The 25,331-nt window shown below is 30.7% G+C and overlaps 15 protein-coding genes across 15 annotated transcripts; 5 read left to right on the forward strand and 10 right to left on the reverse strand.

The window, feature by feature from the left end:
- Positions 1–141: 141 nt before the first annotated feature.
- On the forward strand, positions 142–936 carry FG386_002017 (XPA1 binding protein-like GTpase; the record flags this gene model as incomplete). Its single annotated transcript, XM_067341365.1, has 1 exon — positions 142–936. One exon carries the CDS (start codon positions 142–144, stop codon positions 934–936), a length of 795 nt encoding a protein of 264 aa, XP_067196816.1.
- A 327-nt stretch (positions 937–1,263) lies between these two features.
- On the reverse strand, positions 1,264–4,140 carry FG386_002018 (high affinity sulfate transporter-related; the record flags this gene model as incomplete). The annotated part of the gene is made up of 1 exon (XM_067341366.1): positions 1,264–4,140. One exon carries the CDS (start codon positions 4,138–4,140, stop codon positions 1,264–1,266), a length of 2,877 nt encoding a protein of 958 aa, XP_067196817.1.
- Positions 4,141–5,040: 900 nt separating this feature from the next.
- FG386_002019 (STRIN protein) lies at positions 5,041–6,180 on the reverse strand (the record flags this gene model as incomplete). Its single annotated transcript, XM_067341367.1, has 1 exon — positions 5,041–6,180. The coding sequence occupies one exon, from the start codon at positions 6,178–6,180 to the stop codon at positions 5,041–5,043; it is 1,140 nt and encodes a 379-aa protein (XP_067196818.1).
- Positions 6,181–7,197: 1,017 nt separating this feature from the next.
- On the forward strand, positions 7,198–10,278 carry FG386_002020 (uncharacterized protein; the record flags this gene model as incomplete). The annotated part of the gene is made up of 1 exon (XM_067341368.1): positions 7,198–10,278. The coding sequence occupies one exon, from the start codon at positions 7,198–7,200 to the stop codon at positions 10,276–10,278; it is 3,081 nt and encodes a 1,026-aa protein (XP_067196819.1).
- Positions 10,279–10,549: 271 nt separating this feature from the next.
- On the reverse strand, positions 10,550–11,732 carry FG386_002021 (cAMP-dependent protein kinase regulatory subunit; the record flags this gene model as incomplete). Its single annotated transcript, XM_067341369.1, has 2 exons — positions 10,550–11,579; positions 11,713–11,732. The coding sequence occupies 2 exons, from the start codon at positions 11,730–11,732 to the stop codon at positions 10,550–10,552; spliced, it is 1,050 nt and encodes a 349-aa protein (XP_067196820.1).
- Positions 11,733–12,833: 1,101 nt separating this feature from the next.
- On the reverse strand, positions 12,834–13,112 carry FG386_002022 (40S ribosomal protein S14; the record flags this gene model as incomplete). The annotated part of the gene is made up of 1 exon (XM_067341370.1): positions 12,834–13,112. The coding sequence occupies one exon, from the start codon at positions 13,110–13,112 to the stop codon at positions 12,834–12,836; it is 279 nt and encodes a 92-aa protein (XP_067196821.1).
- Positions 13,113–13,953: 841 nt separating this feature from the next.
- On the reverse strand, positions 13,954–14,973 carry FG386_002023 (uncharacterized protein; the record flags this gene model as incomplete). The annotated part of the gene is made up of 7 exons (XM_067341371.1): positions 13,954–14,126; positions 14,181–14,331; positions 14,357–14,454; positions 14,524–14,569; positions 14,641–14,720; positions 14,785–14,851; positions 14,899–14,973. 7 exons carry the CDS (start codon positions 14,971–14,973, stop codon positions 13,954–13,956), a joined length of 690 nt encoding a protein of 229 aa, XP_067196822.1.
- Positions 14,974–15,223: 250 nt separating this feature from the next.
- Positions 15,224–16,921, forward strand: FG386_002024 (SprT family metallopeptidase; the record flags this gene model as incomplete). The annotated part of the gene is made up of 1 exon (XM_067341372.1): positions 15,224–16,921. The coding sequence occupies one exon, from the start codon at positions 15,224–15,226 to the stop codon at positions 16,919–16,921; it is 1,698 nt and encodes a 565-aa protein (XP_067196823.1).
- Positions 16,922–16,982: 61 nt separating this feature from the next.
- FG386_002025 (uncharacterized protein) lies at positions 16,983–17,642 on the reverse strand (the record flags this gene model as incomplete). The annotated part of the gene is made up of 1 exon (XM_067341373.1): positions 16,983–17,642. The coding sequence occupies one exon, from the start codon at positions 17,640–17,642 to the stop codon at positions 16,983–16,985; it is 660 nt and encodes a 219-aa protein (XP_067196824.1).
- A 219-nt stretch (positions 17,643–17,861) lies between these two features.
- Positions 17,862–18,843, reverse strand: FG386_002026 (uncharacterized protein; the record flags this gene model as incomplete). The annotated part of the gene is made up of 3 exons (XM_067341374.1): positions 17,862–18,132; positions 18,195–18,685; positions 18,769–18,843. 3 exons carry the CDS (start codon positions 18,841–18,843, stop codon positions 17,862–17,864), a joined length of 837 nt encoding a protein of 278 aa, XP_067196825.1.
- A 413-nt stretch (positions 18,844–19,256) lies between these two features.
- On the forward strand, positions 19,257–20,656 carry FG386_002028 (uncharacterized protein; the record flags this gene model as incomplete). Its single annotated transcript, XM_067341376.1, has 8 exons — positions 19,257–19,402; positions 19,464–19,555; positions 19,609–19,690; positions 19,749–19,824; positions 19,888–19,957; positions 20,012–20,172; positions 20,244–20,466; positions 20,523–20,656. 8 exons carry the CDS (start codon positions 19,257–19,259, stop codon positions 20,654–20,656), a joined length of 984 nt encoding a protein of 327 aa, XP_067196827.1.
- Positions 20,657–20,880: 224 nt separating this feature from the next.
- On the reverse strand, positions 20,881–21,330 carry FG386_002029 (uncharacterized protein; the record flags this gene model as incomplete). Its single annotated transcript, XM_067341377.1, has 1 exon — positions 20,881–21,330. The coding sequence occupies one exon, from the start codon at positions 21,328–21,330 to the stop codon at positions 20,881–20,883; it is 450 nt and encodes a 149-aa protein (XP_067196828.1).
- Positions 21,331–21,526: 196 nt separating this feature from the next.
- Positions 21,527–22,907, reverse strand: FG386_002030 (uncharacterized protein; the record flags this gene model as incomplete). Its single annotated transcript, XM_067341378.1, has 4 exons — positions 21,527–21,639; positions 21,738–21,951; positions 22,018–22,299; positions 22,368–22,907. 4 exons carry the CDS (start codon positions 22,905–22,907, stop codon positions 21,527–21,529), a joined length of 1,149 nt encoding a protein of 382 aa, XP_067196829.1.
- Positions 22,908–23,197: 290 nt separating this feature from the next.
- Positions 23,198–24,277, forward strand: FG386_002031 (uncharacterized protein; the record flags this gene model as incomplete). Its single annotated transcript, XM_067341379.1, has 1 exon — positions 23,198–24,277. One exon carries the CDS (start codon positions 23,198–23,200, stop codon positions 24,275–24,277), a length of 1,080 nt encoding a protein of 359 aa, XP_067196830.1.
- A 19-nt stretch (positions 24,278–24,296) lies between these two features.
- Positions 24,297–25,214, reverse strand: FG386_002032 (fkbp; the record flags this gene model as incomplete). Its single annotated transcript, XM_067341380.1, has 1 exon — positions 24,297–25,214. The coding sequence occupies one exon, from the start codon at positions 25,212–25,214 to the stop codon at positions 24,297–24,299; it is 918 nt and encodes a 305-aa protein (XP_067196831.1).
- Positions 25,215–25,331: the final 117 nt, after the last annotated feature.

The following is a 25,331-nucleotide window of genomic DNA, read 5'->3' on the forward strand; positions in this document are numbered from 1 at the left end:
TTATAATTGTAAATTTGACGCCTTTATGGCGCCTTTTGTTTTTTAAACTTCTAATACTGATTATTATGAGTGTACTTTTGCAAATTTTACTCAACAAGTCAATGGTTACTGTTACTTTTATGTATAATCATTCAATTTGAGATGACTTTGTTTGGTCAGGTAGTTATAGGGCCACCAGGAGCTGGAAAAACTACATTTGTATATGGAATGCATCAGATGTGTACAGCGTTGAGTCGTCAGAATATTATAGTTAATTTGGATCCGGCAAATGAAAATGTTCCTTACATTCCTGATGTTGATGTAAGAGAATTAATTAATTTTGAGAATATAATGTCTGAGCAAGAATTGGGACCAAACGGTGCTTTGATATATTCAATGGAGTACCTAAGAGAGAATGTTGATTGGTTAATAGAACAAATAAAAAAAAAAACTGAAACTGTATCTTATATACTAATAGATGTTCCTGGCCAAGTAGAGCTATATACTCACAACTATGTTCTTCGAGAAATACTTGACGTCGTATCGAAGGAATTGGACACAAGACTAACAGGTGTACATTTAATAGACAGTACAATGCTTTCTTCTCCAACAAACTACATTTCAGCTCTGCTTGTCAGTCTTTCCGCTCAGATGTCCATAGAACTTCCTTATATTAATGTATTTTCTAAAATTGATCTTTTAAAATATATAAAAGATGATCTTCCTTTTAAACTCGAATATTTTTCACAATTGGAAGATCTAAACAAATTGCTGACCTATTGGCAACATGAATCAAAAGTAGGGGATCACCCAATTTTTATCAAATACAAGGAGTTTCAAAAAGAACTTGTTGATCTAGTTGAGGATTCTTGTATAATGCAATTTGTTCCTGTAGATATTAATGATAAAGACTCTGTAATACAAGTACTACAGTTGATAGACAAATCAAATGGGTAAGTTTATTTCCCTTTTTTCTTACATTAATAATAAATAACATCATTTTAATCAATTTATAAATTAATTACTTTTAAAACAGGTTTTCAATGCTCTGTGAATACTCTGAGTATTCCGCTTTAGGACTTGAAAGTAACATCAACATGATTCCCAATGAAGAATTGTATGGTTCTGTCTGTGAGAGATACATAGAAAACGAAAATGACGAAAATGAATGATATTATTTATTAATATATACTAGAAAAGTGCAACTATAATATTTAAATAAGTGCTCAAGTAATATTATTAATTTTATACCTCTAAAAACACATTTCACTAAACCCCTACTGTCTAAAAGACGGATTTCCCAGTTTGATGATATCTTTTTCCAATGCATATTTGTGCAGCTGCCACTGCTTCGGAAAGATCAACAAAGCAATGTACAAGAGGAATGATATCATAGAATCCAGATCTCAGAAGGAACCCAGAATTTGGATGAGAAAATGAAGCAAACCAAATTTGAAAACTCAATTTTTTAGCATGGTAGTTAAATCTCTGAAGAATCTGTAGTGCAGTATAATCTATTTCATTTATCATACATGCGTCTATAATTATTATTCTTTCAACATGGTTCTCATTTAGATCTTGAATAATTGTAGGAATTCTTTCTCCAAAGTTAATAGAATTAGTTATGTTTGGAAAATATTGATTTTTTGATATACAATCATAACTGTCTTCAGACCCGAGTTTTTCACAATTACTCAGGTCTTCATCTTCAAGCCAAACTTCAATAAGTGTCTCGAGGTTTTTCACAAATCTCTCTGCATTAATGAATGTAAGAGGACCTTCGAACCTAACTATCCTGACATAAGGTAGTTGAACTGCCTGAGGGAATTTATCAACACTTTTAAATAATAAAGTGCCTGGTAGCCTTCCAAGTACTTCGAATTTTGGTCTATATAAAAATTTAATCAAGTATGTAATTGAAGAAGCAAGAGCGAAGATAATTCCATAATTGATTCCTGCTGTTGTTGTTCCAACAAAAGCAATAACCCAAAAAAAAGAATCAATACTCTTCATTCTAATAAGTTCAATAAGGTAGTTAATGTTCACCATTCTTATCATAGCCTGAGTAATTATGGCACCAAGTACAGCCTCCGGAAGAAATCGAATATATTCCAGAAGGAACATAGCAACTAATAAAACCCCCATTGAGTAGGCCACATTATGCAGAGGTGATCTCACTCCTAATGTAAAGTTTAAATTAGTTCTTGCTAAGGATGCTGCCCCTGGAAGGCAATTAAAGAAAGAACCAACTATATTCACAATTCCGAGAACTAAGATTTCCGTTCCCACAGAAAACAGGGATCTTGTTGCAAAATATTTCTTCTTTATTACATTGTTATTTTCCTTTCTATCCATGTCCTTAGTAGTTGTCTCTGCTGTTTCCAGGGATGAATTCCTCATCGCTTCCATAGAAACAGTGTTATCATTTATGTCTCCACTGTAATTCTCTATACATTCAGCATCAATGCAATTTTCACGTTCTAATACACCTATTTCCTCCTTAAGTATTTGCTCATTTTCGAAAGTTTTACTCCCATATGTTTTATTTAATTTTGTTTTAAAAGAATATGAATGGTTTTCGGTATCAAGAACAATACTCAGAGACATATTTATTTCTCTGTTTGGAGATGCATTTACCGAAATATCTGTATCTGAAAAAATTCCTAATTCATTATTTGATTCGATATCGCCTTGAGGTTGTCCTATACTTTTTTCATTCACAATATTATGAATTTTAGGTCCACTTTTTTCTTGAAATAAATAAGTATTAGTTGATCTCTCAAAATAGTTTAACTCCGAAGAATTACAACGGTGCAAATTTGGAGATGTAATATTTTTTAGTTCCAGGGCAACCTTGGAACAAACTCCACTTTTCAATTCCTCTAAGGACTCTAAATCTTCAGAATAAATCTTTTCAGAACTGTTAGTTTCTTTAAATGTTTGTTTATTCAAGTCAAGTTTTTCTTCCTTATAATTCACGGAGGCTGGGATAGTTAGTTCCTTAGATCCACTCATATATAAATTCTTTTGAGACCTAATTTCCATACTCTGAGCAGTGGAGTAATGAGCAAAAAACGAAATAAAAGTAAGAGGAAGAGCTGATATCCAGACTCTTGTAAAAAAAGGTAGAGAATCCAGAGTTGAAGGTTGAATATATTCTTCTGGAGGGTACCAAGTGAGGTTGTTCGGAACAAGCAGACTAGACCTCGGAATAAGTCCAATCATTGGAATGTCGGGTGATATAAAAGCGCTAGCGATATTTGCTATAATAATAATAATAAGTTGGGAAGGAATTGGAAAATTTGTATTCATATATACCTTAATCCAGACTATTGATTCAAGAAAAAATATTGTCGATATGGAAAACAATGTTGCTTGCCAACTAATGTTTGAAAGATTGTTTATAATAACAAAAAGAGCTCTTATTGGTACACAATTAATTTGAGGAGGTTCAATTGCAAACATAAATGGAAGCTCTTTTACTATTATTGAAAAAGCAACTCCTGATAGAAATCCCTGAAGAACCGAATCTGAAAGAAAATCAACAAAATGTGCTAATCCGAATATTCTTAAGAGGCAGCAAGAAACCCCATGAAAAAAGATAACCAGAGAACATAACTCCGACCTAACTTCTTGAGGAGCACCACTTCCTATTAAAGAGTCAACTGCTGAACCCGCTACAATAGATTCAACTGAATTAACTCCTATTGAAACATATAATGATGATCCAATGAAGAGATAAATTATCGGTTGAAGAATCCCATTGCATAGTCCCATTGAAGGGAGTACATTCGCCAACGAGGAATATGAGAGTCCCTGAGGAATTGATAGTGCTGCCTCTGCAAGACCACAAAGGAGATCACAGATAATTATTGAAAAGTCCCAGGAAACCAACTTTAGATATCTAATGCCTATAAATGATTCATTCACAAAAAATGATTCTAGAGAGCCAATAACCATTCTGACGAAACTTCTCCATCCACTTTTACTTCTTCTATGAAACCTACTGTGAAGTTTATAGTCATTATTAAATTTCTCATTTCTTTTTTGGTAAAGAGAAAGAAATTCATCCCATTCGTCTGTCACTCCCTTTTTGTTCTTAATTAAATTTCCTGTATCATTTTTATTTTTTACGACATCACCTTTCTGGATAGAATCCATTTGGCACTAATTTTTCGAGCACTTCACAGTTTATTTTCATTAAGTTATTTTTACTCAAAATATGCTTAATTTGAATATATCGGGTGTTAAAACTTCATAATAGATTGGAACTGCCTAATCTGTCCTAATTCCTAGATTAGTTCGTTTTATTAAAAAATTTGAGAGAACAATAAAGAGTATTCTTCAAGATCAAACAAAATCAAATACTTATTTAAATAATTAATTAGTCTAATTTTTATATTTATTTCTTTGTTTTCTCAATTCATTATATTAATTCTTTTGTCCTTTTGCCTTATTTCATTTATATTTATTATACTATACGCTCTGTGCGTTACCTTGCATAAAACGCACGTGTCTACTTTATTTTTTTTAATACTAAGCAGTATATAAAAATAATTGCCAAGTGTTTCCGTAATTTAATTTTTATAGATCTAATCCATATAAATATTTTTTTAAATTTTTTCCATTTTACTATTTACATATTTTCTGAATTAATTCTAAATATTAATCTATTAAATTAACTAAAAGCTAAACTTTTTTTTTTAAATAAATTTTCTTTAAATGCCTTCAAGACTCTAAATATTTTCCAAGTTTGTAATCTAATAAGAAATAAATAATTCGTTCTAAATAATTGAAAGATTCAGCAATATTGACTAATACTTGTTTAGATTGATCTCTAATCATATAAAGTTATACCGTTCACAATTTCCAGGAATATTTCGTGAGTTCTAAATAAATTATTGAATAAGTCTACCACAAATATTTGGGGATTAAAGAGAAACTAGCGAAAATATAATGAACAAATAATTATAAAAGAGTTTTTTTTTTTAGAAAAACGATAGTGTGGGAAAGCAATCATATAAATGCTACCAGGATGGAAAAAATGAGTTTACTTCAACTTTAATTGCAACTCCGACCGGAATATTCTGGAGAGTTGCTACTTAAATCCTCGTCTGTGTTTGTGCTCTCATCCTCTTCCATATCAGCATCAATAACCGTCTCATCATTCACCATAGCCGATTCAATTCCTTCTTCATCCTCACGATCATCAAATTCCACAATATTTATAGGATCAACATTAATAATCCTTTCTAATTCACTTCCAGAATTCATGCAGCTTTCATATCTAGACCTGTTAATAGCATATTGTAAAAGGATATCCTCAAGCATTTGGAACCTTGATTCGGAATCACTCATATTCAGGGAAGCTCTTGCAGCTGCTATGAATGTGGAAATCAGTAGATGTTTAGATTTCAAATGGAGAATAAAGTTCTTACATTCAACTTCGGCGTTCTCATCACCAATATGTACACATATTGGACACATTATCGTATTTGAAACATTATCTTCAAACCCTTCTTGAGAAGAAGCTCTGTCCAATTCACTCTTGTGACTGTTCTCACAGTGATTTACTAACGACTCGACTGTGTATTTCGTACATGAACCGTTCACAACCTTTGAATTCATCAAACATATTGGGCAAACAAATCTCGGTCCCGTCGAATTAGAAGTATTACGAGAGTTTTGAAATCCTGTTGAAGTTGAACTTTGATTATTACTATGAAAACTACTCACGTGGTCAACACTGCTTCCAGATATATTCCCCGAATTTTTGTCATTTAATGATGATATAAGTTTTTCTTTTGAATCACGGATTCCATTTTCCTTGCAATATACACAATTAATGGCGTGACTGTCAGCACTATACAATGAAATTTCCTCTCCACAATGGCATTTTATATTCGTTTTTCTCATTAATGCAACCAATTTCTGATTAATAAGCTGGTCATCCTTTGACAACCATAAGCTTTCAGATAGAGTATAACGACATATAGGACATTCTCTGGAGCCTTTTACACAAGAAACGCAAAAGGAATGTGAACAGAGAAGTGTGCAAGGATCATTGAAGGCTCCCAAACAAATAGGGCACATAAATTGTTCAGGTATATTCATGAAATCCTTGCACACCTCATTTTCTGTCCTATTCGCTGAGTCTGGGGATTTAGACAAATTTGAAAAAATATTATTCCATCCAAACATTAAACTACCAAAATCCTATCACATCAAAATCCAGACGCAAAATTTTTATTTTGTAGTATTTTCTTGAAAATTTTTGGGGATTTTAAATATTGTAAACAATATACCTGGATTTTGAACCCGCCCGCGCCTAACTCGTAATTTAAACTCACGTTTTTCCACTCTGGACATTTAAATAAAGCCTTAAAAACAGTAAGGGAAGAAGTACACATAAAATAAAAAGGCAACTCCATTTGTGTGTATTGATTGATTCTCATGATTTTTATATTTAAAGTTGTTCACATGACACTAACTCTAGAGGTGTTAATTTATAGTTGTAGAAATACATATTTTATTTTTAAGGGATGATTCTTTTTTCAATTTAAGTTTGTACTGCAATTAAAAAGTCGCTTTTTATTTATACATTGTTCTTTTCCCTCCCTCCCCCCCTGACTTATAATAGCTGTATTATTCGGTGTTTATGAGAGGTCCCATGTTATCAATATATAATTTCTGGATTTTATTTAAAATCACAATTTTTATGTGTATATCTAAACTTTTCAATTCACACTTGTAACCTTATTTTTGAATTGAACTGAAGATAGAGTTGGTAGTTTTATAGAAAAAATAAGCATATATATTGCTTTATTACACAATTGTATATTTAAATAAATGATCTGCCTAAAAAGACAAAATAATATTTCAAGGATTAAAGGTAATTTGTTAAAACAAACAAATACATAGAACAAATTGACTAAATAATCAATAATCTCATTTTTTAAATATATAGTTAGAAGCAATTTTAAGTGAAGGATTTACATTAATCACTGATTATATTATTATTTCACAGAGATAACAAGTGCTCGGCGCCACTACTCAAGTCCCTTCATATTAAAAGGGAGAAGATAAATGTGAGAAAAAGGAATAGAAATAACAAACTACCAGAGAAATATATATTTTTATATTATCAACACTTAACTTTGAGGTTTTACAGAAAATATAAGAGACAATATTTTTTATATTTAAGGTGGTTGACTTACTATGACAAGGCTTAAAAAAAGGGGAGAGTTCTCCTCGATCATCATTTTCGTGGTACTTGTAGTATTTATTGTGTTGTTTTTGGTTAAAGGTGAGAAAAAAGTGAGTGTTAGTGAGGTTATATTTGATAGCCCAATAGAATTTCTAGAATGGGCTGGAACAGATAATAATGTTGTTTTTGCAAGAACACAGAAAGGTCATGTTTATCGTTCAACTAACAGAGGAAAAAATTGGAGAGATATAACGGAAGTTTTTGCAAGACTTTCTTCAATTAGTTCCTCTGGAGTAGCCTCTAGTTATTCTAAATTAAATAGTTTTTTGATAAGAACAATAACAGTAAATCCGGTAGATAGAAATATTGTATTAATGGTTGGTTCAAAACATCTGCACTTTATATCAACAAATGCAGGTGAGACATTTAGAAGAATCTCGCATTCTGGAACTATACACACCTGGATTTTTCATCCAACAAAAGCGAAATACGCACTTTTTTCTTCTTGGACAGAAGGTTGTAATAAATCTTTCATCTCAAGCTTGAAAAAGAACTCAAATTCAGGTAAATGTGTTCACCAGTTATTTGTTACAAAAGACCTGGGAGCAACTTATTTGAGAATTGCTGATTATGTTGTACAGTTTCATTGGGATGGCAGTAAAAATGTTAATGTAAATAGGGTTTTCTTTACTCATCACAGAAAGAAACAAGGTGACCAACCTAGACATGGTGGATGGATGAAGTCAATAGATTTTTCTTATACAGATGATTATGGAAGTCATGTTCAAACTCCAGTTGAAGGTGGTAACAAATTTTTAGCCTCTAACGGCTATATTTTCGTAGCTAAGATTCAGGATTTTGAATCTCAAACGGTTTCTTTGATGGTTTCTACTAACGATGCTTATACTTTTAATCAAGTAAAACTACCACATCCTTTAACAGAGAAAAGCTACACAATTTTGGATACTTCAGAGAAGACTGTTATGCTGCACGTAAATCATGGGGATGATTCTGTAAAAGGAACAGGGCATATTTATATAAGTAATATTCAAGGAACTAGATTTGCTCTTTCATTGATGAACAATGTGAGGACCCCAAATGGTGAATGTGAATTTGATAGAATAATGTCTTTGGAGGGTGTTTACATTGCAAATGTAAAAGATGATGAGGTTGATCCTTTTACTGGTGTTTTCGATGATTTTAACTCACTTGGGGATTTCTCTGAGTTAGACACTGATGAAGAGGACGCTGATATTTCTGAAGTTGATCACAAGCAAAAATCCTCTAAACCTGGAAAAGTTGATATTCCGATTAGAACTGTAATAACATATAACAAGGGTGGAGAGTGGTCTTATTTAAGGGCTCCATCTCACGATAGTAGAGGAAACATAATTGACTGTAACTTTGACAGTGGTTGTTATTTACATCTTCATGGAGTAAGCAATTATCAAAGTCTTGCTCCATTTTACTCTGTTGAAAATGCTATTGGAATTATTTTAGGGACAGGTAATGTTGGAAGTCACCTTTCCTTTGAGCACGATGAAATAAATACCTATATGTCCAGAGATGGTGGCCATACGTGGATGGAAGTGCATAAAGGAGCTTTTATATATGAATTGGGAGATTTCGGTGGCTTAATTGTAATGGCTAATGATTTAAAGCAAACGAACCAAGTAATTTTTAGTTGGAATGAGGGTCTTTCTTGGTACGATTTCGAGTTGGGAAATAAGCCCTTGCAAGTTGACAATATACTTATAGAACCTAATAGTTCATCAATGGAATTCCTTTTATATGGTTCTAGGGGAAAATCCGGTGTCCTTTACCATCTAGACTTCAACACTCTCGGACAAGTTCAATGTGTTGGTGCTTCTACTCCAGACAGACCTGAATCAGACTACGAAACTTGGAGCCCATTTGATGGGAAAAATTCTGAGAATTGTATTCTCGGAAAACAGTTAATATACACAAGGAAGAAACAAATAGCAGAATGCTACAACGGACAGGACTTTAGAAGGCCAATAGAAAAGAAGACGTGTGCCTGTACAGAAGAAGACTTTACTTGTGAATTTGGATTCTCTAGGCAAATTGGAAGTTTCCAATGCAGACCTGAAAACGTAGATATTGTACTGAGCGATGCCCTACTTGGAAAGTGCACTTCTTCTGGAGTATTTTACGTAACAGCCTATAGAAAACTTCCAGGTGATTCATGTATTGGAGGTTGGGTGCCCCCTCCAGTGGCGATTCCATGTCCAAGTCATGCTCCTTCAAGTTCTCATGCAAAGATTGTATTAATAGTTGCTATACTCGTAATATTATTTATGCTCAAACAAGGAATATTTGGTGACTGGAAAAAATTAGAAGAAGCAGGTTTTGACGCTTATAAAAATGTTCAATATCGTGTATTAGGTGCTGCAAAAAGAAGAAGTTCCTCTTTACAAGGTATTATTAGTACCGTAACTGCTTATTTGAATGGTGATAATTCTAAGATAATATTTAATTCAAAACCTAATTTTCACTCTAAAAAGGATGATTATTCTACACTAAATAACTTTAACAACAACATATTTATGGACGAAGAAGATGAAGACGAAAGCAATAACATAGTAGTTGAAAATTCCAGAAATAATCCTATTTCTAATTACTATAATATGTCTTCAACTTCTGCTATTTCAGGTAATCCTTATTCTGGAAATCTCAAAAATGATATAGATAACAAAGCAAATATGGTGGGTTCCGGCTCAAACTTGAACCAAAGACAAAGATCTTTAAATAGTAACGAAGATAGAGCATTTGTTGATCCTGTTTTTGACGAAGTAGATATATTCGAGGAAGACATGGATTCCTATTCATTATTTAATGTAAACAATCCTACGATGCCAAAGAATGATGCTTTTCCAGAAACCTCTATTACCTTTGATCCTTTTGAAACTAGCAACAAATTTTCAGAAGCCGTAACTAATGATTTTTTCCCTGTTAAAACTGGAAATAATTCAAATATTCAATTCCCCAAAATACAACCACCACCCTCAAACAATAACTTTAATGCTTCTTCCTTAAACAATAATGATTCAAATGGGATTGAACTACTATAAATAATAACATATTTACATGTCTTAACAAATCTATATAATATAGATTGTCTTGTTTGGTATATTTAATATAAAATATTGCTTTTTTTTTAAACCGACAATAAGAAATTAAATTTAAAACTAAATAGTATGAATGTTATTTTCTCCTATCTACATTATACATTACTGTGTTTATACTTTGAGGTTAATGGATATAGTATTTCAATTGAGAGAACATTACGATATTAAATCCTGTGTTTCCACAAATTTTCTCGCTTTACAGGTTTACTTTTGACTACACCTTGCTGTTTATCTTTTTCATAACTTTATTATACTTTTCTGTATTACGCTTCAAAATATCTTCTATTGGGCCCAAAAGTCTTTTAAAGGCTTTTCTATCCAAATAGGCAACTTTACACTTTCCTACTGCCTTAACGGTAGCTGCTCTCGGGGCATTTCTTAGTAAAGCGAGCTCTCCAAAGTAATCTCCTCTTTTATATTTCATTACTTCCACATTGTCTTTTAAAGCCACAGCATTTCCAGAAATTATCAAATAAAATGTATTCCCCTTTTCACCTTGTTTAATAATTTCATTGCCATCTTCAAAAGTTGAACTCTTTAAAACCATAGTTAATTTATTTAACTCGTAAACATCCATTGATTTAAGGATCTCCACTTCCTTTAAGAATGTCTCATATGTATTTATTCTTTTGCAAGCTGACCCCTTTACGATATGATTAAACGTTTCTCTATCCAGAGCCCAAATTAAACAATCGCTCTTTGCAATAACAGTTGCTGCTCTTGGACAATTATAAAGTAGAGAGAGCTCACCAAAAGCATCTCCTGAATGCAAGTCACATAGATGCTTATTAGTCTCAGTACTGGTATTCTTTAGACATTCTACCGTACCATTCTCTATAATATACAATTTGTCTCCACTATCACCCTGTTTAATTATTTCAGTTCCTTCCTTGATTCTTGTTTCCACACAGGCTAATATTACAGTATCTAATTCATCTTCATCTAAGCTTGTGAACATGAAACTTTCCAGTAACTTGTCACGAATTCTCTTTTCTTGTTCAGCAGACTTCGGATATTTCGGAGGCTTAAATTCCTTCATCTTATTCCAAGCACCATAGGCCTCCGCACTAACACTTGTTCTAGGACCCCTGTTTAAAAAATTCTTGGGAACCTCCAAATGGTCTCTTACATCATCGCATTCAGATTCACTTTCAGATCCAGAAGAAACAACCTCAGTTACGCTCTTATTTTTAGTAGCATCTTTACTAACTATTTCTGTATCTACCGCATTAAAAAACTTTGCACTGATTTTTTATGTTTATTTGTTCAGTTTTTTAAACAAAAAAGAAAAATTTAGTCAATATATTATCTCAAAATAGCTAAATGAGAAGATCCCCCTCAAATCGTTCTCAATTTACTAACAAAGCTTTAACTTACCATGGACAAATGAAACCCATATCTGTTTTTTTCACTTCTCGACAGCAATCATGCAACTTATTTATTTTTATATTGTTCTTCAAGCCTAAATTCTATTTATTATCTTTTTTTGTGTTTACCTCTTATCTAAATTTTACGTTATGGCTATTCCTTATCCGTATTTTCCCCTTTTTTATTGCTATTATTTTCTTGTGTACAATTATAATATATTATGTACGTATGGCTATGTCTACAATTGAATCTGTATATTTTATGAAATAATTCAAATTAAATAGAAAATGTATTTGAGGTTTGTTTATATTATAAATATAATGTTTAATATTGTTTTTAATTATTTTTATCCATTAAATTAAACCTACGAACTTATCTTTTTTTACTGCCACGTAAGGCTTTATTATTTGATTCACACAACTTGTATACCGGTTGCATCTAAAAATTGTCTCTGAAATTAAAATGTGAAATCAAAGAAATTGTTTTTGAATAGATTGAGTTATAAACCAATAGTTACTTTTAACAGTAATGCTTCTATTAGAACTCTTAGGTTAGGCAACAAATCTTCAGTTAACACGTATACATCCTTGACTAAATATATGTTGTTAATAGGTTGGGACGTATAGTTAGACGGCATGGGTGAGGTTTAGAGCAAGTTTCAGATAGGAAGAGTGGGAAAACGCAAACTCAACTAACAAATACGTATCTTCGATAACCAAGTGACAACCTGCAAACCATGTGCACCCTACGCAAACAAGGCAATTACTAATCAAAATTCGTGCAATTTCCAAGTTGAAACACGACGTAAGTAACCAAAGGGACAATAACAGACAGTCTATATTTAATAACAAATAGAAAACAACTAAAAAAATAAGGTAATTATTATCAACATTATAGTAGTCCACCAATACTATCTTCTATTGTTGGCATCGACCAACAAGTCCAAATAATTCCGTTCTGCAGAATCCAGGAATTAAACTAGGGAAATAGGTTTGAGTAAAACTCAGTGAGATAAATATACACATATTTTAGCCACTATTTCCAAATTGTCATTATACCTACTCCAGACTCTTAGATATTTATATCAGGAATATAGGAAAGTTACGAATAAAGATAGTAAAAGTAATGAATTACAAACGACGACCACGACGACCACCTTTCCTTCTTGTGCTGTCAGTTGGAATTGGAGTAACATCTTCGATACGACCAATTTTCATACCTGCACGAGCCAAAGCCCTGAGAGCAGACTGAGCTCCTGGGCCCATTGTCTTTGACTTAACGCCTCCTACTGCTCTAAGTTTAATATGTAAGGCATGAATACCAAATTCCTTACATTTCTGTGCAACGTCTACAGCTGCCATCATAGCTGCATATGGCGAGTTCTCGTCACGATCTGCCTTAACCTTCATTCCACCAGTTACTCTCACAATAGTTTCTCTTCCTGACAGATCGGTAACATGTATGAACGTATCATTGAATGATGCGAATATATGTGCAACAGCAAAGTTTGTTTGTCCTTCACGAACCTACGAAAGAAAAAAAATTACGCCAGATTCACAATATAATAACATAAATACAGAAATGTGAAGTTAGGTAGCAACTACATCGGAAGTCCTATTACGTTGTAGAGGTAATCGCTAACTCTAACATCATCTCGGTCTGTAAACGCTTGTTTCAAACATACCTGTTGGAAAGGAACATCAGCCACTTGAACCTCCTTCTTTTTTGGTGCCATGTTTTCCTATCTGTCTAAATTTATACTTGAAGTTCAAAAAAAGAAAACAGTTTATTTTCACGTTTTTATACCTGGTAGTGAACAATAACAAATTGTCCCTAAGTTATTTATGGAGACGGACATTTAATGTGGGCGCCTTAATTATTTATTTATTTCATTATTTATCTTTTCTTTGTTTATTCTTTTTTTTACCAGAGACGTTTAACTTGCTACTATAAAAATTAGTATATGACTATTACTATTATGTTGTTCTGCCGCTCTTATTTATCTTTAATTAAGACTAGAACAATATTAACTAAACAAACCAACATTTAAAAAGCATGACCGCCTAAACAATTGCGTCATATCTACTGTTCGAGACAGAATAAAATAAAAGGTCTACAAGCGCCCACTTGTGCGAAGAGCCTTAAAATCTGTGCATCTAATACAATAAGATATTGTTTGTTCATATTTGTAGATGCACATTGGTTTTAGATATTCATATCATATACTAGAAATCTCCCTCTTTAAGTTACTTAATCCGTCTTTTCTTTACTTTTATCTGAAAATATAAAATTAGAGCCCTTTTCCACTAGACCATATCTTACTGATAAGCTAAAGACCAAAAGTGTTAGCACTAAAGTTAGTACTAAAGACCCTGCAACCTGATAAAAAGACTTGGGTAACCCGTATTTCAGATGTTCTAGTTCTAAATACAAATTTTATAATATAAAACTAAAGGTATGTAATTCCAAGTACTTACCAAGGCTTACTAAAATAGGTTTCAATTCGATTATTTCACTATATGTAACTCCTTTCACTTTTAAGCTCATTTCGAATATAATGTAAGTTTCATTTTTATTATCTACATAATTAAGTTTTTCCTTAATTTTGCTTGATATTTTACACTTAAACTAAAATGAGATAATTATAACTTACAAGTTTGCTAGTATAGAATCCATCTTTGAAATAGAATATTGAATTAGGAAGAATTTTGTTTAAAATAAGTTTTTGTTTTCCCAACTTTATATTTGATTCTACATATTCAAGTTAATTTTTGATTTCAAATAAAGAACAAAATTTTGCTTTATTTTCAGTTCGCTTACCTCCATCTTGAGTGAATGGTTTTATAATGAATTCTCCTTGAGGGTCCTTTGAATATTTTATTATTGATGTTAATATATAGTTGCAAATTTAACTTAATTACGAGTATGCCAACTTACAGGTCCAGAGGAATAGCATTCAAGCTGGTACCTCGAATTGGTCAAGTATTTCGTGTTAATCTTAATAATATATGACTTGTCTGTATTTAAATTTAATAAATAAATAAAATAATGTAATAAAAAACAATATATCGAAAGACATACCAACATTTACTTCAACTCCATAATAAGACCTATCTGGAATTATTTCGATTATACTATTTTGTTCTAACTATTAAAAATAAAGTAAACTGATTTTTTTGAACTTAAAGCACATACCTTAATTGTTTTACAAAAACAAACATTCAATAATGAATGGAACACTAATGATATTAGAAACACTATTCTTATCATTTTAAATAGTTGTTAAAAAGCTTTTATAGCAACAGTGATTTTTTTATTATAATATTTTTGTTTATATAATATTATTATGAAAGTATCTGTGTGCTGATTGTGTGTTAAATAATTGTTCTATACCCGATACCGGTGTATAATTTTTAATAATGCCGGCATTAATAAATAGGGTATAAATTAATGAAAAAACAACTATTAAATAAATCTGTGTGAAAAATACTGAGAATTTTTTTGACAAATAAAATATGAGATGTACTCGTCGTTAATATTGAATAGTTCAGTTAAGAGAAAAACAGGCAATAATAACTACTTAATATCTTCAGAAAGCAGTGAATTTGAAGTAGAAGTAAACGAGAACGAAGATTTAATAAATACACCACAGAGAAAAGGGAAATTACTCAGTGACGATGAGAAATGTTACCATAATAAAACCGAATTTAACTTATACTTTCCAAAACCTTCAGTATCTCTTGCAACCTCTGTGAGAAGGAAGGATTACTATATAGGAAGCAGTGATGAGAGAGAGATTGAATACAATAGCGATGTTGAAATAGAAAATGATTACAACAGCACACTTAAAATTCAACAAGAAATAGATAATTTCTTTGTTCAACCATGTGTACATTCAAGAAGTGAATTTGAGCCATGTGTTAGTGATTTATACACAAATTACGGTGGCACTATGGGAACTAGAAGAAGGAACCACAATTTCAACAGTGACGAGGAATATAATGAACATTTAAATCAAAGATTATCAATTAAGTACCAATCTTCAGTTAAAAGAAAAAATAACTCGAGAAGACTCTTGAATATAATAGATTCAGATACAGACGAGGATTTAAAACAGGAATTTAAAAACAGAAGATCATCTTTTTGTTTAGGTCCTGAACTTATTGATGAGAAGAGTAAGAGATCAAGCAGTTTAGAGAGTGAAACAGCTTGGATTTCATTCGAATCTGATTTTAATTCTGATTTGAAAAATTCTTCTGTTGATTCTTTCAATGATTACGAATGGAAAACAGCAATAGATTCACTTAGCGATATGGAGTGTGAAACAAAAAATAGGGATTCAAGTGATATCTTAGATAAACACAATTTATTTTCTGAAGATGAGACAATAGTTCCAAAGGTCATAGAACCCGCAAAGGATAAGAAATTAAACAAAAAAAAAGGCGATGAACAGGTTTCATTCGTTAAGAAAAGAAATTCTCTCGTAAATTTCTGGTACCAGATATTTAATAGTAAAGTTTTTAATAACAAACTTCCATCTCATATTCCAATAAAGTGGACTGGAAGATTACAAAGGACTGCTGCCCAAACATTATTTATTACAGGTAACGACGGTTCGAAAAGTGTGATTATTAAATTATCAAAATATGTTTTAGACTGCGAATATAGGCTAAAAAAAACATTACTACATGAATGTTGTCATGTAGCCCAGTTTCTATTAGACTCGTGTATAAAACCTCCTCATGGCCAAGTGTTTCTAAAATGGGGAAAAATAGCAACAAGAATATATCCAGAATTAAAAGTTGAGATTTACCATAACTATGAAATAATATACAAGTATAGATATCAATGTCTTAGATGCCACCAAATATTTGGAAGGCAAAAAAAGATAAATAATACCTATGAAGCTGCTTGCTCTAAGTGCAACGGAAACATTGCTTTTATTGGGAAGGGGACATTAAGTGGATTTAGTAATTACAATAATAACGAAAGTTGCGAGGCTTCTGAAAAAAGTAAAAATAAAGTGAATAAAAATAAACAAAATGCATATTCTGATTTTGTCAAGGAAAAATTCGCTGAATATAAAAGGGATATTTTTCAAGGAAAAACTCCGTCGAGAAGAGCACCAAGTATATTAAAGGAGATAGCTAAATTGTGGAATAAAACAAAAACAGAAAGTTTATCAGATAAACTCGAAAAACTTTCTATTAATAGTTAGAATATAGAGTTAAGATTTCACAATTGAGTTACTCTTTTTACTATATAGCTGTCAGTTACATCTATTTTTCCTTTATTTTCTTTATTTTGTGCAACCTATATTTGTATAGTAATGTATTCAACAATAGCAGCAAAAATAGTAGCAAGTCAATTATTATCGAATATTTAATGTATGACCTTGTATATTCTCTATATCTGAGCAAATTATTTAAACTATTCACATTAAATGCTCCGATGTATGTTATTTCCTCTTTATTGTAATTATCTAGATGCAATATTTTTATCGTGTTTTTATTAAAAAGCCCATATTTACTTAATTTAGTATTCATCACTGCTTTTTTTTGAATAATATCAAATATACTTTGAAATTCTAATGAGCAGATATCAGTATCTACCCATAATCCAAATATCTCAAATTTATCGAACACATCCATTTTACCTTTGTTATCCATCTCACAATTTATTCCTATTGATCTGGGAATCTCTATAACTGAATTTCCTGACAAATAATTTGGTCCATATCTTAACTCGCCAAAAATAGTACATCCATCCATACATTCAGTATTATAACTTGTCCAATAGCTCATTTTGCACCTTTCCAATTCAAGAGGAAAAAAATTAGACTCAGAATTTGGGATTAAGTCAAAATTTAGAATCCATGTGAATACCTTTTTAAAAATCAAAAATATGGTCAATAACCTCAAATTTAATTTAGAAAACATTATATAGTTTTCTTGTTGACAGACTTATATCCCACTTAGTTCCTCTACTAAATATCAAATTAATTATTATTTGAATGCATGCAAACATGTAGTTTAAAATATTCTTACATGCATGTATAATATTTATAATAGACAAAATTATTACTATTACTACTATTTTTATTATAATATGTTATAAATAAAATTTTTTTTAATATTTTATTTAATATGACTCACAAATTAATGTATAAACTCCAACCTTTTACTTCTATATACACTGGTATATGAGGGGGAGTTTGACCTTTCAACTTTTTTTGCTTCCTCTGTACTTGAGCTTATTGCAGTTACACAAGGATCTGATGAAGCACATTCATCGGAAACAATCTCAAACAATGTCTCAAATGACTCCATCACCTTTCTCGTCCATTCATAATATTCATATACATCAGTGACAATATAAATTAATCCTCCTTCTTGCAATAGATACCAATACAAAGGAATGGTTGAATAACTAAATATATTTACATTTTTCAGTATTAAGTTTAACTTATTAAATTCTTGATTTTAACATACCTGACTATTCTTCGTCTCCAATTTCTTTTTTTAAAATGTGGGTCTGGGAAACATATAAATATTTTTTCCAACTGGTGTTTAGACACATAGTTTGCTAAATACTTCATTGCATTTGTCTTAACTACACTAATGTTTCTTCCTTCTCCTCTTTGCTGCATCGAAATAATCCTTTCACCAACGTAATTAGTTACTTTTTCCCTTATTTCCATTCCGAGTGAAAGCTTTTTTTCATATTGTCCACTTAGCCAAACTAGTAATCCACCATAACCACATCCAACATCTAAAAATTTAATATTATTCGCAATTTCTCTACTTCTTTCACTATTTACCTTTAATTTGTCATATTCTATCGGGTACTTTTTTGTATTTAGGTGAATTACCTTTTTAAACTCATTTCCATTTGAGAAGTAATTCGGGTAGTGTAATTCCCAATTTATATGTTCTGGACTTATTGGATGTATCATATAGTTGTCAGCTAATGGATTGCAATGCTTTAGTTACGTGCATTTAATATTAGTTCGAAATAAATTAATGTGTTAATAAGGTTACGGTCCCGTATAAATTTTAAACTTACAGCTCTTTGTCTATAAAATTTTTTTTGCGGTGGTTTACAAAATTCATTTTCATTTTTTTGAGCTACTTCTTTCATGATTTACAATATTTATATGGGATAAACTTTTGAACAAATATATTTTAAATTTAATTAAAGCTTTTTAATACTTACATATCAATAATATTTTTTTCTTTTTTAGCGATTATTAAATTATAGGTACTGTCTATACCGGTCCAATAAAAACACTTTATTGTTTTTGATCTAAAAAAATTTATGACAGTAATGTCATAAATTAGTACATAAATTAACTTATATGATGATCAATATAATAAACTGTATAGGTCTATACTATTTGTTAAATGTATCTGTGTATTCTACTTATTTTTATTATTGTTTTTATCATATTTAGATTTAAAACAGTATGGCGCCAATGCCTTTATATTTAAGGTCTGATTTGTATGTAAAAATTATTAAAAAATATATACACTAATATATGCTCACTCTCAAAGATGACATCATTCACTACTTTTCTTCATACTCATAGTGAAGAAGAATCAACATTTTTAAAAGATAAAATTGAGCTCATTATGGATTGCAAATATAATGATTCTCTCAACTCTTTATTTACCTGCCATGTAGATGGAAAAATATACAAGTGAGTTAATACGCATTAAGTTCAAATGTTTTATGTTTAGTTAACTTAAATTTAACTTTAGAGTTGACATTGATTTCGCAAATAATAATATTAAAACAGTGACAAATGTTTTTAGTAAAAGAGGTTCTTGTAGAAATATTGAATTTATTAATGGTATGTTTAGTTTTCACAAATATATGTGCAATAACTATATTTTGAATTAATAGACAACATAATTGCGATATACAACACTGGTGAACTTCTTAAACTTGATTTTACAGGAAAGATTTTATGGAAAACACAAAAAAGGTACGTTTTCTTTTACATTATTTTTACTATTTTTACTTTGACTATTCTTGAAATTTAGTGGAGTTGGTCTAAATTCAGTGTGTATTATTGATAACAATATCATTATTTCTGGAAATGATTGTGGCTATGTTGAGGTAAGATTTCATTCAATTTTATATTCAAACTGTACTTTCTTTATTCATTTGACTTGATTTTAGATTTGGGATTTACGTGATAAAGGAATCAAACCGTTTTCAAAATTCAGAGATTATGAAGATTGTATTAATGGTACGTTTTCTGTATATAAATTTACCCTTTTTAACTAATTATCATTTATTCTAGATCTCTACTACTGTGAAAGTAAAAATTCTTTAGTAGTAATTTCTGGTGATACTCTTGGAATATATAATACTAAAAGTATTGTGTCTAAAAAGAATAAAGATCACTTGATTTCGCTTTCAGACCCTCAAGAAGAAAATATTACTTGTACAAAACCCATTCGTGTAAGTTCATTAATATCTTATTTGCATTTGCATTTATTTATGTATTATTATTATTATTATACCAAACATAGAATAATACCAAACTTGTTTGTGGAACTGATGAAGGAAATCTTTTGTTCTTTTCTTGGGATAACTTTGGAGACTGTAGTGATCGCATGGTAATACCCGCTGTTGATGGATTTGAAAATGATAATAGTGTTGAACACTTTCAAATTTATCAGGATCAGTTTGCTATTTTATCTACGAGTGACGGCATCTTAAAGATAGCAGAGTTCTTCCCAAATGAAATAATTGGTATGTTAACTACATTGATATTTGTCTATTATTCAAATAACATCATTTTCTACCAGGAACACTTGCATTAAATTCAAAAGCAAATTCAAACAATTTGAACGTCGAATGCTCTAAAATTGACATTTCTTATGAGAACAATTTTTTGAGTAAGTATATAACTAAATATGTACACATTGTAAACCCTCATTAATTATAAATGATTATTTGTTACTCATCTATTGAAAAAATATATTTAACTAGTTCATACACATGGAACACAAATTGATTTTTATAATTTAAGTATGGTCAATGAAATAATTACCAAAAGTTCATCTTCAAACCCTTGTGCAAAAAGGAAAAAGAAATCAACAATACACAATGATTTCTTCCAAGATCTTTAGCTTTTTTGTTATTTTTTTAATTAATTCTTTATACTTAACTGTGAACAACAGGTTCGTGTTCAACTGTTTCTTCCAAATACCTAACTCCTCCTTTACTGTATGTAACTGGAACGTAAACATTAGGTTCTTCTTTTGAAACTGGAACATACATTTGAGGACTTGGAACTCCTTTAGCGTATCCAGCAGGTACATATCTCACTTGTTGTTTAGAAGGTATAGTATATGTACTTTTTTCTGGAGTTGTATACATTACCTTCTTATATGTTTTAACAGGCACGTATTGCATTTTTTGTACATATACCGGCTCGTAAGCAGTGCTATAATGTCCTTTTCCATACAATTTTCTCAAATTTTCTTCAGGTAATTTACTATTTTCATTATTTAACTCATTTTCACCGGTATCCTTGACACTTTCATCACACTTTGAAAATCCAATAAAAAACAAACTAAATATAAAAAATAACAACTTTATTTGAAACTTCATTTTAACAAAAATAATTATTATTTTTAATTAAATTAAGAATCTAACAAAATATATTGTAGCAAGTAGCCAAAGATTTTGCTACTAAAAGTGGTTACTTGCAGTTACGTAATTCAAACAGTACGTGTCATCCACATGTAACTTGTATTTTGCATGTAGAAACAAACACGAATATAATATATAAATTATAATTTCTTCTTTATTTGTCTTTAAGTTTCTCATATATTTGTTCAATAGAATTATTCAGGTTTTCAAAAGACAATTTACAAGTTTCTAAAACTTTCTCCGCTTCGGCCTGCTGAGATTCCATTACTAATGCAATATACACAATTATTTTATTGCAAAAAAATATTTTCATTTAATTATTTAAAATAAATCAAAAATAATATTTCTTAGTGGTAAAAACATACCTGTAATTCTGGAATTAATTGTAGAAATATCCTGATGAAATAATTTTAGAAGTCTTAACCTCTCTAGAATAAACGGAAGTGTGGCTCCAGTGCTTTTCCACTTTTGTATAATATCATATAGTTTTGTGATATTTACAGAGTCTGTTTCGTCAAATAAAGAGTCATTTATTTCCTTCCTCTTCTTATTTAGTTGTTCAATAGATGTTGATAGTGCCTGAAAATAAAATGAAGGATAAGTTGTTCATTATGTCTTTCATAGAAATAAATAAATCATACATACCTGTACACGCCTAAAAATTCCCTCTAGTCTGTTTGTATCAAGTAAAGATAATCTTTTGGAAATGTTGTGAATCGCCGATTGAATATCATTATACGGCATATTTGAAAGTTTATCTATCCCAATTTTCGATTCTAACTCATAAACTCTCCTCTCCAAATCTAGTAATTGCCTGATATCGATATTCCTATCATCACCCGAATTAAAGTATTCAAGCGAAATCTCAAATTCTTTTTCCGAGTTTTGAACTGTTTCTATAGGCTCTGAAGTATTGCTATTTATACACTAATGTTTGAAGTTTAAATAACATTAAATATTAATAATCTAACTATTTCATTTTTTTTTTAACTCACCTTTGAAAGCTCTTCCAAAACGTCCTTTGCAGAAAACTTTTGGTCTTTCAATGATTCAATTGATGATCCGGAGTCTTCCAACAACTTTTGCTTCTCTATTAAACTATTTAAATTCACTTTAATCTCCTCCATATCAGCCAATAGAGAATTTGAGTCATTTAAAAACGCAATATTAACATCTGGTGCATTTTCTGCATTTTTTTTAATGCTTTCATACGTTTTTATTACTCCTTCAATTTCTGAAATATCTGATTTAATTCGAATTAACGAACCAGCTAAATTTTCAGATGTTATTGAAGAACTTTTTAATCTAGTCATCTTAACATGCTCATCTTCAGCAAGTGCTTGGATAATCTTGAGATAGTCTGTTTTCACGAGATTCCCATTAATCATTTGCTCATTACTTTGTACACACTTTATAAACGATTTCTTCAAAGACTTTTCTTCATTGTCCTGAATATTTTGATAATTATTTTCATCTTCTATGTTGCTTTTATCCGGATCATATTCATAAACAGTGTCTTCTGAACCCCTGATCATCTTCGTGCGCCGCTGATTCACACAATGCTATTTATGTAGATTATATAAAAATACTGATTGTATTCTCTAATAATATCAACAAACTCTATATCGATCTTATCGTTTGAAAGATACTAAACACACTTTTTTCCATGACAACCTTAGAGCCAATAAAACATAACAAACAATTCCCGCCTAAACTGCAATTGAGTTTTCTATGTAATACTTAAGGGAAACACATCACTGCACTGAAGGTATTAATATATAAAAATGACTAAAAATAGGTATAAAAAGATTAATACGTGGATATTATGACTAAGAATATTGAAGTAACTTATTTGTTTTTGATATTATTCATATTCATATTTTTTTTACCTTTTTCAGAGGTAAAATTCAATTCAACAAAGTTGCATGAAGTAATAGAAACTGGTGATGGACTTGAAATTCATAAGGAGATCGATTTAGAAATTCGATCAACTCATGTAAAGGAATCACTTCTTTATTTAACAGTACCATATAATTACTGTAACGTCTTGTCAAAGTCGATGAAATCTAGATACCAATGGAGAGATGTATCCAGAACTTGGCAAAAAAGAATGAGAGCATATGGTTTCTGGATATGTCACAGAGATTGCGGAGGTGGTGGTGATTGTCTCTATAAATCAATAATATCATCAATGGAGTTAAATAATATGACTGTTTCTATGCTAAGGTCACAGATAGCAGATGAGTTTATTGGGACTAACTCCGAAACCTTAAGGAAAATCGATCAGAAACAGGAAATGTTTCAAGTAACAATTGACTTGAAGGGAGATACAATAAGTAACTCCTCTGATTATATTCCATCTAACAAAATATTTCAAAGATGTAATGTTACAATTCAACCAGAAAAAGAAGACATTTCACTCGCTAAAACCTGGAACGATACTTTCTTTTTGGAACAAATGAATATACTTGTTTCTTTAGAATTGGCAGGAGAATGGAAGGATTCATGGTCTCCGGTAGAGATAATGTTCAATAATTTTACAAAAGGAGTAGATATTTCCACAAATACAAAAAAGGCTTTGATGGTTCATTATTACTTATCGAAAGAGGGAAACACTCACTGGGGGAGTCAATGGGATGTAAATTTAATTGAAAAAATATTTAATGTAAAAGTATTGATATTCTGGAAAAACAGAGGCATTATTTACCCTACACTTGGATTTCAAGAAACTTATAAAAATGTTGTCTTGATATATTATGATGATTTGGTCGGTCATTTCCAAGTAGTCGGGATTAAGAAATTTAACTCAAAAGAATCAGATCTGAGATCTATTTTCAATATTAATAACATACCTAATTCACTAAAGGAAATATACTTTAACGATACTCACAAAAATTTATATTAACTAAATTATTTAGTATTTCTTAATATTTTGTACTTAATAGTGTTATTTCAAATACTAGATCTGCATTTTTTGGTATTACTGGAGGACATCCTCTAATTCCATATCCCAATTTAGATGGTATGAAAACTCTTCTTGTTTCTGTAACAATCATTCCCTTGACCCCTTGGTCAAATCCAGGTACAACCTGCCCACTTCCAACTGTAAATGTGAGTGTACCACTATCAAACTTCTTCCCTGTTTTAGCGAGCCTTCCTTCATATTTAACATTAACTTTACTTCCTACAACGGCAATCTGAGGAACGTCAGATCTTACATTCTTAGAAATTGACATGACTTCGTACTTCAAACCATTTGCAAATTCTCTCTTGTATCCTGGCGAAATCATTTCTGCTGAATTTGTTTTATTTGAACTTTTCTCCTTTGAATTTTCAATAAGGTCTTTACTTCCTGCCTTTCTTTTTTTTGTTTTTTCGTTTTTCATTTCAGATGAAATAGGTATTGTAGTTGAATCTGAGACCCTAATCCTCTTGTTACCTTTACTACATTCATCTTTTTCGCATATATCATTCACGTGACATTCTTCATCTTCAGTTTCAATCTTACAAATTTCACCCTTGCAGCACTCCTTTGAACAACTAGTTTGAACTGGTTTATTTGCTACACAAAAAACTGCTCCACTTCCAGTGCAGTATACAACAGATCCAACCGGAAGCTCAAGTTGGCTCAAGCAGGCATTTGGATGAGACTTAGTTACAGTTGCTATACTCAAATCGTTGTTCATATATTTTTCATCTTCTGGGAATTTAACAAATAAATTAACTTGAGTTCCCTCAGTTAAGGTAACCTGAGAAAGAGTTAAACCAAGAATATCAAACTTATAGGAACTTCTACTGTCCCTTTCTTTAGAAGATAAACTAAATCCTACAAGACCAAACATTCTTGTCTAAAACTTAATTTTAAATTTGTTTGAAATGTTTTTATATTTCTTTTTAACGAGTTAATATTATTTTCACTTTTAATAGTCTGTTAATGACATATGTGATATATTGGCGCC

This window comes from Cryptosporidium ryanae (genome assembly GCF_009792415.1).
Source record: "Cryptosporidium ryanae isolate 45019 chromosome Unknown contig_31, whole genome shotgun sequence".
NCBI classification, from domain to species: domain Eukaryota; phylum Apicomplexa; class Conoidasida; order Eucoccidiorida; family Cryptosporidiidae; genus Cryptosporidium; species Cryptosporidium ryanae.